Source organism: Staurois parvus, unplaced genomic scaffold, assembly GCF_062004578.1.
Source record: "Staurois parvus isolate SC_StPar_1 unplaced genomic scaffold, SC_StPar_1.0 ptg001191l, whole genome shotgun sequence".
Taxonomy (NCBI): Eukaryota; Metazoa; Chordata; class Amphibia; order Anura; family Ranidae; genus Staurois; species Staurois parvus.
Window position 1 is genome coordinate 613,651 of NW_028318987.1, and position 18,323 is coordinate 631,973.

Below are 18,323 nucleotides of genomic sequence, written 5' to 3' on the forward strand. Positions count from 1 at the left end.
TTATTATTATCAGCAAATAAAAAAATAGAATACTAATATATTATCATTAAAAATAGTAATATATTAAAAAAGAAGATAACAAAAATAATAATAATAATACATTTTTTTATCTATTGGTATTATTAATATTATCTTATTATTATTATCGTCTTCTTATTATTATTGTTATTATTATTATTTTTTTATTATTATTATTATTATCAGCAAATAAAAAAATAGAATACCAATATATTATCATTAAAAATAGTAATATAATAAAAAAGAAGATAACAAAAATAATAATAATACATATTTTTATCTATTGGTATTATTATTATTATTATTATCTTAATATTATTATTATCAACAAATTAAAAAAAAAAATAATAATAATAAATATGATGATTATGATATGATCAGCACAGCGGATAAATAGTTTGCATGTCCGCCTGGTAGTACTAGGGTCGTTGGTTTGAATCCCAACCACGGCATCACCTGCCTAGAGTTTGCATGTTCTCCCTGTGCCTGCGTGGGTTTCCTCTCACTCTCCAAAGACATGCTGGTAGGTGAATTGGCTCCTGTCTAAATTGGCCCTAGTATGTGTATGTATGAATGTGAGTTAGGGCCCTTAGATTGTACACTCCTTGAGGGTTAGCGACTGATGTAAATGTACAATATATTGTACTGGGGTTGCTGGTTCAAATCCCAACCACGGCACCACCTGCCTGAAGTTTGCATGTTCTCCCTGTGCCTGCGTGGGTTTCCTCTAGGTACTCCAGTTTCCTCCCATACGCCAAAGACATGCTGGTGGGTGAATTGGCTCCTGTCTAAATTGTCCCTAGTATGTGTATGTATGAATGTGAGTTAGGGACCTTAGATTGTACACTCCTCGGGGGCGGGGACTGATATGAATGTACAATATATATGTAAAGCGCAGCGTAAATTCATGGCGCTATATAAGTACCTGAAATAAATAAATATCACTAATAATAATACATAATTTTTTGCTCTTGGTATCGTTATTAATATTATTATCACATTTATGTATTTATCCATTTTTTATGGTGTGCTAATTTGCTTTATTTATGGTTGGCTATCGAGGACAAATCCATATTTCGAGGACCTCCTCATTGGGTTGAGCTCTAGTGGCATGCTGACATGAGGAGGAGACCAGGGGCGGACTGACCATTTGGAAACTCGGGCACTGCCGAGGGCCCGGGGTCAGTAGAAGGCCCCATGAGATGCCCCTGGTACTTTTTTCATAGGCTTTTTTGAGTTTGGGCAAGGACACTGGGGCCCCATGATCCCCTATTGCCCAGGGGCCCCATGAGTTGTCAGTCCGCCCCTGGAGGAGACAGAAAAGGAGGATTAGGTAAGTATCTAGGAAACCATTTTCCATGAATAGAACATTTGGATGTGAAGGGTCCATGAGAAGTCAGATGAATGACTTGTGGTTGGATGTATGGCCAATCCTGGTTGACCGCCCTTCATAATGGTCCTTCCCAAGCCTTTTGTATTGCTTCCTACCATCGTCAACGTGGCACCTCAGAGTAGAACTTTCTGTAAGGAGGGTTTCGGAGTGTATCCAAAAACTGCCAATCGATCGACTCCACAATCATCGGCCACATTTTCACTTTCGAAGACATCCAAAACATTTACGAAGCTCAAACTAGCTGAATGAGTTATGTTTGCCGTCACCACTCTACTGGTCACTCAGTGACGTACAATGGAAGGTCCAATTACCTTGTCTTTTACAAATGATCCAATATTATTGGGTGTAAACAGAGTTGCCAGCAGGATGTACTGAGCCCCAGATGGTTGGGGCCTATATATAGTGCCTCCTGTGCCATGGGGCCAGTTTCAGAGCAGGGAGGAGCTTGGTCAAGGCCATGAAGCAACCTCCGGGAGGATCTGGGAAGGCTTGTCCCTATATAGTGCCTCCTGTGCCATGGGACCAGTTTCAGAGCAGGGAGGAGCTTGGCCAAGGCCATGAAGCAACCTCCAGGAGGATCTGGCAGGGCGTGTCCCTATATAGTGCCTCCTGTGCCATGGGACTAGTTTCAGAGCAGGGAGGAGCTTGGCCAAGGCCATGAAGCAACCTCCGGGAGGATCTGGGAGGGCGTGTCCCTCTGCCCAGCAACTAGGATGCTAGCTGAGAAGAAGAGTAGCGTTGATGCGCCCTATCGCCTAGCAGCCGGGATGTAGGATGCCGTTGGAAGGAGAGCCTTCCTTAGGAACCTTTCCAAAAGGAAGGTGATGTCACACCCATTGCTGCAGAAGATGGGGGTAAGGTAAGTATTTGTAATCGGGGAAAGGGGTCACGGGAATTCGAGCCAACCTTGCACTTACCTGCAAGGTCTTCTTTAAATACATCTACAGCCAAAACTCTTCTGTTTTTGGGGTTTTTTTTGGATAGAGGATAGAGTGGGTAAGGGTTAAAACAGCATGGCTTGTGGGCCAACGCATGATTGGACACGTAGCGTTTGGGGCTATCTATAGTAGATCCAACTACCAGAAGACCTGAGTTAGAAAATGTTCCCGTAAATTTTGGGATTTTACAAACCATTTCGCCAAGGCGCGTGTTTATGGCTTGCTTATCTTGAGAAAACAAAAGGGGACGTGCAGAAAAATCCAATTCCAAAGTCCATAAGAAACGCAATTGCTTGATGATTCGATCGTCATGAGTCAGGTCAGGGTTCGGTCGTACCGTGTCAATGGTGGCGTGAAGACTTCAGTAGACCAACGTGATATATTTGTTTTAGTCATTTTCTCGAAGTGTCAGCTCAGTTAGGGTGCTGACTGTCTAAACCGTGGGTGTCAAACTGGCGGCTTTCCAGCTGTTGCCAAACTACAAGTCCCATCATGCCTCTACCTTTGGGAGTCATGCTTGTAACTGTCAATCTTGCAATGGCCTCAAGGGACTTGTAGTTTGGCAACAGCTGGAGGGCCGCCAGTTTGACACCCGTGGTCTAAACCAATCGAGGTAAAATTTAAAAAGGTGTGAACGTTTACGAGGTTTACACAACGTCATTTATGAGATTTTTCCTTCTGAAAGCTCACCGTGATTTTATGTTCTTCAATGTTTTTCAGCCATGGGTACGGTGACGCTCCTGCAGCTGTGGGCCTCGCTGGCTCTCTTGTGTGGTAAGCAACTCATTATTTTTCAATATCTCCTCACCTTCAATGAATCTGTCTTGTCTCGTTTGTGTACCTTCTCTAGTCTCCATAAATATTGACTCTTCTCAAAGACCTTGTCCCATCCAGTAGTCCATGGCCGCCTTTCTGTAGAACACGCAATGATAAGATGCATTCCTTCATTATTGAGCATTGACAGCCAACCTTTACAAGGTGGGCGCTGCCACCCCTGACCTATTTCTGAAGGTCCACATATTCCGTGTTCAGGAGCTTCCATGGTTCTGGGCTAGCTCCAGCTGTGGGGCTCACCAGTTTAGGGCTCTGCCACCCCTGAATTATTTCTGAAGGTCCACATATTCCGTGTTCAGGAGCTTCCATGGTTCTGGGCCAGATCCAGGTGTGGGGCTCACCAGATTAGGGCTCTGCCACCCCTGAATTATTTCTGAAGGTCCACATATTCCATGTTCAGGAGCTTCCATGGTTCTGGGCTAGCTCCAGGTGTGGGACTCACCAGATTAGGGCTCTGCCACCCCTGACCTATTTCTGAAGGTCCACATATTCCGTGTTCAGGAGCTTCCATGGTTCTGGACCAGCTCCAGGTGTGGGGCTCACCAGATTAGGGCTCTGCCACCCCTGAACTTTTTCTGAAGGTCCACATATTCCGTGTTCAGGAGCTTCCATGGTTCTGGGCCAGCTCCAGGTGTGGGGCTCACCAGATTAGGGCTCTGCCACCCCTGACTTATTTCTGAAGGTCCACATATTCCGTGTTCAGGAGCTTCCATGGTTCTGGGCTAGCTCCAGCTGTGGGGCTCACCAGTTTAGGGCTCTGCCACCCCTGAATTATTTCTGAAGGTCCACATATTCCGTGTTCAGGAGCTTCCATGGTTCTGGGCCAGCTCCAGGTGTGGGACTCACCAGATTAGGGCACTGCCCTCCCTGACCTATTTTTGAAGGTCTGCATATTCAGTGTTCAGGAGCTTCCATGGTTCTGGGCCAGCTCCAGGTGTGGGGCTCACCAGATTAGGGCTCTGCCACCCCTGACCTATTTCTGTAGGTCCACATATTCCGTGTTCAGGAGCTTCCATGGTTCTGGACCAGCTCCAGGTGTGGGGCTCACCAGATTAGGGCTCTGCCACCCCTGACCTTTTTCTGAAGGTCCACATATTCCGTGTTCAGGAGCTTCCATGGTTCTGGGCCAGCTCCAGGTGTGGGGCTCACCAGATTACAAAGACAGGTTGAAGAATAGCAGGGCCAGCTTGAGGTGGACCTCTAAGCAAAATCACGAATTACGTATATCAGGGGTATCCAAACTATGGCCCTCCAGCTGTTGAAGTACTACAAGTCCCATCATGCCTCTGCCTCTGGGCATCTTGCCTGCGAATGTCAAAGTCTTGCAAGGCCTCATGGGACTTGCAGTTCCTCAATACCTGGAGGGCCATAGTCAGAGTCTTGCAAGGCCTCATGGAACTGGCAGTTCCTCATCACCTGGAGGGCCATAGTCAGAGTCTGTCATGTTTTCTTTTTTTTTAGTCCCCCCACCCCGTAACATAGCTTAATTACCTGTTGATCCTGCCACTAAATCCCCTATTTTTGCCTTTGATGAGCCACTTCACTTTCACCTCCCCCCATACCCCGGGCAGTTTTCAGCTGTCACGATTTGAATGACAATTGCTCCGTCATGCAACACTGTACCCATATAAAATGTGTGCCATTTTTTTTTTTGAGAGAGATAGAGCTTTTTTCAGTTATATTTATATTATTATAAATAAATTTGAAAAAAGACGAAAAATAATAAAATGTTTTAATTTTTTTCATGCTTTCTAGCAATAATATTTAGGTATTATTTAGAGACAGGACTGTTATGTAGGAAAATTGGTGGTTTATAAAAAGAATAATTGTGTAAAATGTTTTACCAATGAAAGAGACAAAAAATACATTTTATTAGAACACAATTACTTTTTATTAGAACACAAAATCCAAAAATTAGAAAAAAGACTAAAAATAATAAAATATTTTATTTATTTTTTGCATGCTTTTTAGCAATAATATGTTGGTATTATTTAGAGACAGAACTGTTATGTAGGAAAATTGGTGGTTTATACACAAAATAATTGTGTAAAATGCTTTACCAATAAAACATAAAATCATTTATTCATACATAATCATCCTGTCTGTAAGTAATATTAAAATATTATTTCTCAAAAGCATGCAAAAAGCTCAAAATATTTTATTATCTTTCCAGGCCGGTCTGTTTTAATAAAATGTTTTATTTTTTTTTTTTGCATGATTTTTAGCAATAATATTTTGGTATTATTTAGAGACAGGACTGTTATACAGGAAACCTGGTGGTTTGCAGAAGGAATAATTGTTGTAAAATGTTTTACCAATGAAAAAGACCAACATTTTTTTTTTCTTAGAAAGCGGTATCCATTAATTAAAAAAAAGACTAAAAATAATAAAATGTTTTAATTTTTGCATTCTTTCTAGCAATAATATTTAGGTATTATTTAGAGACAGGGCTGTTATGTAGGAAAATTGGTGGTTTACACAAGGAATAAATAAGTAAAATGCTTTACCAATAAAACATAAAATAATTTTTTCATATATAATCATCCTGTCTGTAAGTAATATTAAAATATTATTTCTCAAAAGCATGCAAAAAGCTCAAAATATTTTATTATCTTTCCAGACCGGTCTGTTTTAATAAAATGTTTTATTTTTTTTTTTGCATGCTTTTGAGAAATAATATTTTGGTATTATTTAGAGACAGGACTGTTATGTAGGAAAATTGGTGGTTTATAAAAAGAATAATTGTGTAAAGTGTTTTACCAATGAAAGAGACAAAAAATACTTTTTATTAGAACACAATTACTTTTTATTAGAACACAACATCCAAAAATTAGAAAAAAGACTAAAAATAATAAAATATTTTATTTATTTTTTGCATACTTTTTAGCAATAATATTTTGGTATTATTTAGAGACAGGACTGTTATACAGGAAACCTGGTGTTTTAAACAATAAATAATTGTGTAAAATGCTTTACCAATAAAACATAAAATCATTTTTTCATACATAATCATCCTGTCTGTAAGTAATATTAAAATATTATTTCTCAAAAGCATGCAAAAAGCTCAAAATATTTTATTATCTTTCCAGGCCGGTCTGTTTTAATAAAATGTTTTATTTTTTTTTTTTGCATGATTTTTAGCAATAATATTTTGGTATTATTTAGAGACAGGACTGTTATACAGGAAACCTGGTGGTTTGCAGAAGGAATAATTGTTGTAAAATGTTTTACCAATGAAAAAGACCAACATTTTTTTTTTCTTAGAAAGCGGTATCCATTAATTAAAAAAAAGACTAAAAATAATAAAATGTTTTAATTTTTGCATTCTTTCTAGCAATAATATTTAGGTATTATTTAGAGACAGGGCTGTTATGTAGGAAAATTGGTGGTTTACACAAGGAATAATTGTGTAAAATGTTTTACCAATGAAAGAGACACAAATTATTTTTTATTAGAACACAACATCCAAAAATTAGAAAAAAAAACTAAAAATAATAAAATGTTTTAATTTTTGCATGCTTTTTAGCAATAATATTTTGGTATTATTTAGAGACAGGGCTGTTATGTAGGAAAATTGGTGGTTTATAAAAAGAATAATTGTGTAAAATGTTTTACCAATGAAAGAGACAAAAAAGACTTTATTAGAACACAACATCCAAAAATTAGAAAAAAGACTAAAAATAATAAAATATTTTATTCATTTTTTGCATACTTTTTAGCAATAATATTTTGGTATTATTTAGAGACAGGGCTGTTATGTAGGAAAACTGGTGGTTTATACACAAAATAATTGTGTAAAATGCTTTACCAATAAAACATAAAATCATTTTTTTCATACATAATCATCCTGTGTGTAAGGAATATTAAAATATTATTTTTCAAAAGCATGCAAAAAGCTCAAAATATTTTATTATCTTTCCAGACCTGTCTGTTTTCATGATTATAGGTTTTCTTAAGTCACTTTCTGGAGACATTGTTCATATTTAAAGCAAAGTATTCTAGACAGTTTCTTGAGTTTTCCCACGTAATAATAATATAAAATAGTATTTTTAAAAAGCACGAGAGAAATACGAAACACTTTATTATTTATTTATTTCTTTATTATTTTCAAACCAGTCTTTTTTTTATTATAGCCATTGCTTTCCAAGAAAAAATGATTTTATCTGTTTAATTGGTAAAGCATTTTACATAATAAGTTCTTGTGTAAACTGTCAGTCTTCTCACAGAGCAAGATAAGATTTAAAAAAAAAAATTAAAAAAATTATTATTTTTCTAGACTTTTTTTTTATGACTATAGGTTTTTTTGAAAGATATTGCTTTCTATGCAAAAAAAAAAAAATGATGTTATCGCTATGATTGGTTAAGCATTTTACATAATAATCTCTTGAGTAGCCAGTGTTCCTGCATAACAGTCCGGTTAGAAGTAATACCATTGAAAAAAAAAAAAAAAAAAACTAAAAACACTTTATTATTTTTTTTGTTATTAGACCTTTTTTGTATGGTTACAGGTTTTTTTTATAGCTATTGTTTTCTATGTTATCTCTATAATTGCATGTTATCTCAATATAAGCATTTTACATAATTTCAGTCTTCTGGCAAAGCAGCCTTTTAGTAATATCAAAATATTATTTTTTTAAAAAAGTATCATTTTTCTAATTTATTTTTATGACTATAGGTTTTTTTAAAGATATTCCTTTCTATGCAATATATATAATTGGTTAAGTATTTTACATAATAATCTCTTGAATAAACTGCCAGTCTTTCTACATAACAGTCCGGTTATACTTAATACCATAAAAAAAAATGCAAAAAACTCAAAACACTTTATTATTTTTTTTTTTAATTAGACCTTTTCTGTATGATTACAATTTTTTTTTTTATAGCTATTGTTTTCTATGTTATCTCTATATAAGCATTTTACATAAATTCAGTCTTCTGGCAAAGCAGCCTTTTGGTAATACCAAAATATTATTTTTTAAAAAAGTATCATTTTTCTAATTTATTTTTATGACTATAGGTTTTTTTAAAGATAATCCTTTCTATGCAAAAAAAAAAAAAAAAAAAGGTTATCGCTCTAATTGGTTAAGTATTTTACATAATAATCTCTTGAATAAACTGCCAGTCTTCCTGCATAACAGTCCGGTTATACTTAATACCATAAAAAAAAAAAAAAAAAAAAACTCAAAACACTTTAGTTTTATTTTTTTAATTAGACCTTTTCTGTATGAGTACAGTTTTTTATTTATAGCTATTGTTTTCTATGTTATCTCAATATAAGCATTTTACATAAATTCAGTCTTCTGGCAAAGCAGCCTTTTAGTAATACTAAAATATTATTTTTAAAAAAAAAGTATAATTTTTCTAATTTATTTTTATGACTATAGGTTTTTTTAAAGATATTGCTTTCTATGCAAAAAAAAAAAAAAATGATGTTATCGCTATGATTGGTTAAGCATTTTACATAATAATCTCTTGAGTAGCCAGTGTTCCTGCATAACAGTCTGGTTAGAAGTAATACCATTGAAAAAAAAAAAACAAAAACTAAAAACACTTTATTATTTTTTTTGTTATTAGACCTTTTTTGTATGGTTACGGGATTTTTTTTATAGCTATTGTTTTCTATGTTATCTCTATAATTGCATGTTTTCTCAATATAAGCATTTTACATAATTTCAGTCTTCTGGGATAGCAGCCTTTTAGTAATACCAAGATATTATTTTTAAAAAAAGTATAATTTTTCTAATTTATTTTTATGACTATAGGTTTTTTCTTTCCTTTCTATGCAATATATATAATTGGTTAAGCATTTTACATAATAATTTCTTGAATAAACTGCCAGTCTTCCTGCATAACAGTCCGGTTATACTTAATATCATAAAAAAAAAATGCAAAAAAACTCAAAACACTTTATTATTTTTTTTTTAATTAGACGTTTTCTGTATGATTACAGTTTTTTATTTATAGCTATTGTTTTCTATGTTATCTCAATATAAGCATTTTACATAAATTCAGTCTTCTGGCAAAGCAGCCTTTTAGTAATACCAAAATATTATTTTTAAAAAAAGTATCATTTTTCTAATTTATTTTTATGACTATAGGTTTTTTTAAAGATATTGCTTTCTATGCAAAAAAAAAAAAAAAAAAAACGTTATCGCTCTAATTGGTTAAGTATTTTACATAATAATTTCTTGAATAAACTGCCAGTCTTTCTACATAACAGTCCGGTTATACTTAATACCATAAAAAAAAATGCAAAAAACTCAAAACACTTTATTATTTTTTTTTTAATTAGCCCTTTTCTGTATAATTACAGTTTTTTTTTATAGCTATTGTTTTCTATGTTTTCTCAATATAAGCACTTTACATAAATTCAGTCTTCTGGCAAAGCAGCCTTTTAGTAATACCAAAATATTATTTTTTAAAAAAGTATCATTTTTCTAATTTATTTTTATGACTATAGGTTTTTTTAAAGATATTGCTTTCTATGCAAAAAAAAAAAAAAAAAACGTTATCGCTCTAATTGGTTAAGTATTTTACATAATAATTTCTTGAGTAAACTGCCAGTCTTCCTGCATAACAGTCCGGTTATACTTAATACCATAAAAAAAATGCAAAAAACTCAAAACACTTTATTATTTTATTTTTAATTAGACCTTTTCTGTATGATTACAGTTTTTTTTTTATAGCTATTGTTTTCTATGCTTTCTCAATATAAGCATTTTACATAAATTCAGTCTTCTGGCAAAGCAGCCTTTTAGTAATACCAAAATATTATTTTTAAAAAAAGTATAATTTTTCTAATTTATTTTTATGACTATAGGTTTTTTTAAAGATATTGCTTTCTATGCGAAAAAAAAAAATTACGTTATCGCTATAATTGGTTAAGTATTTTACATAATAATCTCTTGAGTAAACTGCCAGTCTCCCTGCATAACAGTCCGGTTATACTTAATACCATAAAAAAAAAAAAAAAACTCAAAACACTTTATTATTTTTTTTTTAATTAGACCTTTTCTGTATAATTACAGTTTTTTTTTTTTATAGCTATTGTTTTCTATGTTTTCTCAATATAAGTATGTTACATAAATTCAGTTTTCTGGCATAACAGCCTTTTAGTAATATCAAAATATTATTATTAAAAAATTTTTATAATTTTTCTAATTTATTTTTATGACTATAAGGTTTTTTAAAGATATTGCTTTCTATGCAAAAAAAAAAAATGATGTTATCGCTATAATTGGTTAAGCATTTTACATAATAATTTTTTGTGCAAACCACGTATTATATATCAGTCCAATCTGTAAGTTTAATAAAACTTTTTTTTTGTATTTGCTTAATATAAATAAATAAATGTTAAATAAAGAAAATGTGTCTGATAAGAGCGGCTCCTTTGAAGTCGGCACTTGGAAAAAAAAAAAAAAATCTGTACTTCCCTAAAAGATAGACTGGTGGAGATAAAGCCTAATTCTTTCTGCTTCGTTCACTCCCTTTAGAGGGCTCTACGAATATATTCCTGACATGTCAGTATATGTGGCAACAGTACAGTGAAGGAAATGCATATTTGCTCCCCGGCTGATGGTGAATGTTTGCCCCTCACACAGAAATGATCGGTCTAACAATGGAATGTTTGCCCCTCACACAGAAATGATCGGTCTAACAATGGAATGTTCGCCCCTCACACAGAAATGATCGGTCTAACAATGGAATGTTCGCCCCTCACACAGAAATGATCGGTCTAACAATGGAATGTTTGCCCCTCACACAGAAATGATCGGTCTAACAATGGAATGTTCGGTGTAACACTGAGAGACAGAATACAACAACAAATTCAGCAGAAATGCGTCTAACAAATGATGACGGATCTGCATGTTCATGAGGGAAAGAAGGATTTGATCCCCTTCACAAAACATGACTTAGTACTTGGTGGCCAATCCCTTGTTGGCAATCACAGAGGTCAGACGTTTCCTGGAGTTGGCCCCCAGGTTCACACACATCTCGGGGGAGTTTGGCCCACTCCTCTTGGCAGATCCTCTCCAAGTCATTAAGGTTTGGTGGCTGACGTTTGGCAGCTCGAACTTTCAGCTCCCTCCACAGATTTTCCATCGGATGAAGGTCTGGAGACTGGCTAGGCCACTCCAGGACCTTAATGTGCTTCTTCTTGAGCCGCTCCTTTGTTGCCTTGGCCGTGTGTTTTGGGTCATTGTCATGCTGGAACACCCATCCATCACCCATTTTCAATGCCCTGGCTGAGGGAAGAAGGTTCTCACCCAAGATTTGATGGTACATTGCCCCGTCCATTGTCCCTTTGATGCGGTGCAGTTGTCTTGTCCCCTTAGCAGAAAAACACCCCCAAAGCAGAATGTTTCCACCACCATGTTTCACAGTTGGGATGGTGTTCTTGGGGTCATAGGCAGCATTCCTCCTCCTCCAAACACAGCGAGTTGAGTTGATGCCAAAGAGCTGGATTTTGGTCTCCTCTGACCACAACACTTCCCACCAGTCCTCCTCTGCATCATTCAGATGTTCAGTGGCAGACTTCAGACGGACCTGGACATGGGCTTTCTTGAGCAGAGGGACCTTGCGGGCACTGCAGGATTTCAGTCCTTGTCGGCGTAGTGTGTTACCAATTGTTTTCTTGGTGACTGTGGTCCCAGCTGCCTGGAGATCATTGACAAGATCCTCACGTGTAGTTCTGGGATGATTCCTCACTGTTCTCATGATCATTGACACTCCACGAGGTGAGATCTTGCATGGTGCACCAGACCTAGGGAGACTGACACTTGTTTTGTGTTTCTTCCATTTGTGAATGATTGCACCAACTGTTGTCACCTTCTCACCAAGCTGCTTGGCCATAGTTTGGTAGCCCAGTCCAGCCTTGTGTAGGTCTACCATCTTGTCCCTGACATCCTTGGACAGCTCTTTGGTCTTTGCTATGGTGGAGAGTTTGGAATCTGATGGTTTGATGGCTCCTGTGGACAGGTGTCTTTTATACAGGTAACACAATGAGATCAGCAGCACTCCCTTTAAGAGACTGCTTCTAATCTCAGCTTGTTACCTGTATGAAAGACACCTGGGAGCCAGAAATCCTGCTGAATGATAGGGGATCAAATCCTTCTTTCCCTCATGAACATGCAGATCCGTCATCATTTGTTAGACGCATTTCTGCTGAATTTGTTGTTGTATTCTGTCTCTCAGTGTTACACCAAACATTCCATTGTTAGACCGATCATTTCTGTGTGAGGGGCGAACATTCCATTGTTAGACCGATCATTTCTGTGTGAGGGGCGAACATTCCATTGTTAGACCGATCATTTCTGTGTGAGGGGCGAACATTCCATTGTTAGACTGATCATTTCTGTGTGAGGGGCGAACATTCCATTGTTAGACCGATCATTTCTGTGTGAGGGGCGAACATTCAGCATCAGCAGGGGAGCAAATACGCATTTCCTTCACTGTATATATATACACTGCATGTTGAAATGCGTTTTCTTATATATTACAAAATATATGAAAAACATTTTTAAAAATATATTTTTTAACATATATTCTACAGATTTTTTTTTTAACATAAAAAAAATATATTTAAAAATATTTTGAAATATATTGAATATGGCCAAAATTTTGTAGCATTTCAAATATATGTCTATATATTTGGGAAGAATATTTTCTTCCCAAATACATTGACATATATTTGAAATGCTACAAAATTTTGGCCATATTCAATATATTTCAAAATATATTGTGTTTTGGACGTATTCAATATATATATATATATATATACATTTCAACATGCAGTATATAAAAAAAAAAATATATATAGAATATTTTCTTCCCAAATACATCAACAAATATTTGAAACACTACAATTTTGGCTGTATTCAATATATTTCAAATTATATATCAATAAATATATATATATATATATATATACATAAATGTATTTTTAAACATATTTTTTCATATATTTTGTAATAAAAACACATTTCAACATGCAGTATATAGTATATATATATATATATATTTATTTATTTATTTTATATATACATATATATATATATATATATATATATATATATATGTGTGTGTATATATATATATAAATATATATATTATTATACAGTATTTATATAGCGCCAACAGTTCGTTCAGCGCAGTACAATATAATGGGAGACAATACATGAGACAGTTCAGTAACAATACAATGCGATACACGAGGGGTTCGAGGGCCCTGCTCCTTGGAGCTTACAATCTAGGAGGGAGGGGATGGTGGCACAGGAGGAAATAGCTGTGGGGGATGGAGTGGTAGGAAGAGTGGAGGAGTTCAGTAATTAGCTGAGGGCGGGGTAGGCTTCCCTGAAGAGATGGGTTTTCAGGGTGTGCCTAAAGGTGAGGAGGGTAAGTGACAGTCTGATGGATTGGGGTAGGGAGTTCCAGAGAATGGGGGAAGCCCTGGAGAAGTCCTGGAGGCGGGCATGGGAGGAGGAGACCAGGGAGCTGGAGAGTAGGAGGTCTTGTGAGGAGCAGAGAATACGTTTTGGGTGGTAGATGGATATCAGGTCAGTGATGTAACTTGGGGCATTGTTATGAACAGCTTTATAAGTCAGTGTTAGCATTTTGAATTTTATCTGTTGGGCAACTGGGAGCCAGTGGAGGGATTGGCAGAGAGGGGTGGAGGACACTGAGTGGAGGCCAGTGGGGGGATTGGCAGAGAGGGATGGAGGCCAGTGGAGGGATTGGCAGGGAGGGGTGGAGGACACTGAGTGGAGGCCAGTGGAGGGATTGGCAGAGAGGGGTGGAGGACACTGAGCGGAGGCCAGTGGAGGGATTGGCAGAGAGGGGTGGAGGACACTGAGTGGAGGCTAGTGGAGGGATTGGCAGAGAGGGGTGGAGGAAACTGAGTGGGAGCCAGTGGAGGGATTGGCAGAGGGGGATGGAGGACACTGAGTGGAGGCCAGTGGAGAGATTGGCAGAGAGTGATTGGCAGAGGGGGATGGAGGACACGGAGTAGGAGTCAGTGGACGGATTGGCAGAGGGGGATGGAGGACACTGAGTGGGAGCCAGTGGAGGGATTGGCAGAGAGGGATGGAGGACACTGAGTGGAGGCCAGTGGAGAGATTGGCAGAGAGTGATTGGCAGAGGGGGGTGGTGGATACGGAGCGGATATATTGAAATATATAGCATAAGGCCAAAATTGTAGCATTTCAAATATGTCGATATATTTAAGGATGAATGTATTTCACATATATTTTTCTTCCATGTGGGGTGATCTATAAAAAGGGAATCACTTCGGCCAAACAGATAGCGAGTTATACGAATCATAGTTTTTTGTGCAATTAACCTTTCCTCCAACCACAACCCAGGGGCTTGGCCTGGGTTGTTTGTCTTCCTTGGTGAGCGCAGCTATCAGTAAAGAAAACTTATACTTCTCTCGAATTCTCGATTAAAATACACTGCGGACAAGTTGCACAACATTCTGTGACATTGTATAGAAAACAAAGAACGGGTTCCACGGGAGGGGTGCAATGTGAGTCCTGGACGGGAGCCATGAGATTAACCAACCAATGGGCTCCAATGGGCTTATCAGCTGAATAAAGCAACATTCTTTCTTTTTACTCTTCTTTTATTAAAGATAAATTCTAGGTATGTGAGTGTTTTTTTTGTTTTTTGTGTTGTTTTTTTTCGGTATGTAGCCGGCCCCTGTGGAAGCTGCCCTGCTGCATAATATCTAAAGGGGGTTTCCTGGTCGGCACCATTCGGAAAACGACTTTTAATTTTTCTGAAGAAAATAACTTAATCACTGATTGGACAAGGTAGAGGTAGCGGTGTGATAACCCCACCCCCCCACCTCATCCCATCATTGAGAAGATGCAAAGCTCTCTCGGGCACATGGGCGGACTGGCAACTCATGGGGTGCCCGAGCAATAGGGGATCGTGGGGCCCCTGTGTCCTCGCCCACATTCGAACCACACCCAAAAAAGCCTATGAAAGGTACCAGGGGCATCTCATGGGGCCTCCTACTGACCTCGGGCAGTGCCCTAGCGCCAGAATGGTCAGTCTGCCCCTGCTCGGGTATGGCACCCATGCCAGGGGAGTGACCTCCTCTATGTAGCAGAGCAACCGCTTGGCTCAGGACCTGTAAGACAACGAGGATCGCTCTAGTAGCAGCAGATGCAGCACTGAGCCTCAGCCTCCAACAAAAGCGAGTCCACCCCTAAGTGACAAGGTCCAGATTGGGCCCAAAGTGTCAATATTTTGTGTGGCCGCCATTGTTTTCCAGCACTGCCTTAACCCTCTTGGGCATGGAGGTCACCAGAGCTTCACAGGTTGCCTTCCACTCCTCTTCCTCTTCCACTCCCCCATGACGACATCACGGAGCTAATGGATGTTAGAGGATGCATTGTGTAAAAAGGCTGTTTGATCCTGTCTTCTCTGTCCCACCAACTGTTGCAATGACCACCTCATACAGACTGAACCTTCTGCACATGGTCAGTTTGGTGTGTATTGCTAGAGAGGTTTTTTTTCTTGGGAGAGTGCATGAGATTAGCACATTGCCAATCAGCACTGTCCAGAGGTCAGGGGTTCTGCATCCTCCTTCAGCAGAAAGAAAACTCCTCCTACAAGCTTTAGCTAGTGGTGGGCTGGACACTTATAGAAGTCACAAGACTGCCATATACAGCTGATGAGAAAAGGAATTTAGCAGTTTATATTTACTAAAATCATTGCATTTCCATGTTCTGTGTACTGTGGGAGACCAGATATAGTGAATGCGGGGTCCGGGGAGAGCGGATATAGTGAATGCGGGGTCCGGGGAGAGCGGATATAGTGAATGCGGGGTCCGGGGAGAGCGGATATAGTGAATGCAGGGTCCGGAGAGAGCGGATATAGTGAATGCGGGGTCCGGAGAGAGCGGATATAGTGAATGCGGGGTCCTGGGAGAGCGGATATAGTGAATGCGGGGTCCGGGGAGAGAGGATATAGTGAATGCGGGGTCTGGGGAGAGCGGATATAGTGAATGCGGGGTCCGGGGAGAGTGGATATAGTGAATGCGGGGTCCAGGGAGACCGGATATAGTGAATGCGGGGTCCGGGGAGAGCAGATATAGTGAATGCGGGGTCCGGGGAGAGCGGATATAGTGAATGCGGGGTCCGGGGAGAGCGGATATAGTGAATGCGGGGTCCGGGGAGAGCGGATATAGTGAATGCAGGGTCCGGGGAGAGCGGATATAGTGAATGCGGGGTCCGGGGAGAGCAGATATAGTGAATGCGGGGTCTGGGGAGAGCGGATATAGTGAATACGGGGTCCGGGCAGAGCGGATATAGTGAATGTGGGTTCCGGGGAGACCGGATATAGTGAATGCGGGGTTCGGGGAGAGCGGATATAGTGAATGCGGGGTCCGGAGAGAGCGGATATAGTGAATGCGGGGTCCAGGGAGAGCGGATATAGTGAATGCGGGGTCTGGGGAGAGCGGATATAGTGAATGCGGGGTCCGAGGAGAGTGGATATGGTGAATGCGGGGTCCGGGGAGAGCGGATATAGTGAATTCGGGGTCCAGGGAGAACGGATATAGTGAATGCGGGGTCCATTGAGAGCGGATATAGAGAATGCGGGGTCAAGGGAGACCAGATATAGTGAATGCAGGATCCTGGGTTTAGTAACACTTTAAAGATATGGTTTGTCCAGTTTGGACCAGTTTGGACCAGCTCAGTAGAGACATGGTTTGATGAGTTTGGACCAGCTGCATAAAGACATAGTTTGGCCATTTTTGTGTGAGGAACTCGAGTGTCCTCCATAGAGCCCTGACCTCTGAACTATTTTGAAATGAGTTGGAATGTAAGGTGCAAGCCAAGTCTTCTAGTCCACCATCACTACCTGACCTCACAAATGCTCTTTTGGCTGAATTTGCCCAAATTCCCACAGAGACTCCAAAATCTTGTGGCAAGCCTTCACAGAAGAAGGGAAGTGTTTCAGCCACTGGGAGGTGGGGCAACTCCTAATTAATGGCCATGGTTTTGGCATGACCAACAAGCACATCTAGGTGCGATGATCAGGTGTATCGTCATATCAGAGTAGTGAAACGCGGCTTTTGGCTTTGCAATGTCTATGGTACAAAGGTCTCATAGAATTCCAGCAATGATACAGGAAGCCTTTGAGTAATTCAAAGCTGGGTTAATATCACTGAAATAAACATTTGGGTGTCCAAATATTGAAACCGAGCATCCTGAGGATCGTTGCTGATCTTCGATCATTAGTGGTTTAGGAAACAGATGATCAGCGGAGAACATGTTCTCCGCTGATCATCTCAGCACACAGATGGCCAATGTATGAAGGAGCGATGTCAGCCCTTCACTGGAAATCTGTGTTCTCCCTCCAGATTCTCCAGCCCAGAGGTGGAGAATCTGGGGAACCGCAAACGAAGCAGTGGTAATTTACGCTGCTTAGTATACGGTGTTTGACTTGGTCTACACAGCTTCATAAAAAGGCCTTCAGAGGAGAACTCTCTCCTCTGAGAATGCTGGAGAACTGAGCACCGGTCATTTACCACTGCATGATAAAAGGACACCTTGATCAGATATCACACCAATATTCTCCATTTTACCTCGACTATCCTGGTATAGCAGTTGTGTAGTGTATTTACATTGGACTGTGCAGTCAAATAGGCAGCAGAGCTTGACCACTCTGTCCTGTGCACCACCAAGTCAACTGGTTGGATGTGCTCCCTTAGGACAGACACATGCACTCTTTTTTCCTAGCAAGAGTTTATTTATCTATGGCAGCATAGAGCACTGGTATCACGTACCTGGTGACAGAGGCCAATGGAGAGAGGGCTTCCCTTGCGGCTAAGTTCCAGACTCCCCTGAAGGTGGGACAGCAGGAGTCAGGCCCAGAGTAGCACAGGTCGCCTGTGGGAGTGCTTGTTTGGTGGTCCACCCAGGAGCACGGCTGATGCGCTGAGATGGGGTCTGCAGGCAGGGGGCGCCTGTGCGAGGTATGCAGGTCTTCCAGAGAACAGAGGATAACAGGATAACCAGTTCGAGCCAATGTCGAGTGCCAGGTGGGGATCGGAGCAGATGTAGTCAAAAGGGATACCTGAGGTCATACACAGAGAGCAGGAGAGAAGATCCATTAGACAAGCCGGGGTT

At 39.1% G+C, this 18,323-nt stretch overlaps 1 protein-coding gene across 1 annotated transcript in view; it reads left to right on the plus strand.

Moving 5' to 3' along the window:
- Positions 1-1,471: 1,471 nt before the first annotated feature.
- The window catches only part of LOC149438478 (IgGFc-binding protein-like), a 63,707-nt gene continuing 46,855 nt past the window's right edge, over positions 1,472-18,323 (plus strand). The window contains exons 1-2 of the mRNA XM_089659816.1: positions 1,472-1,541; positions 3,070-3,123. Coding sequence (XP_089515942.1) covers positions 1,472-1,541; positions 3,070-3,123 — 124 coding nt within the window. The remainder of the gene's footprint in view (positions 1,542-3,069; positions 3,124-18,323) is intronic.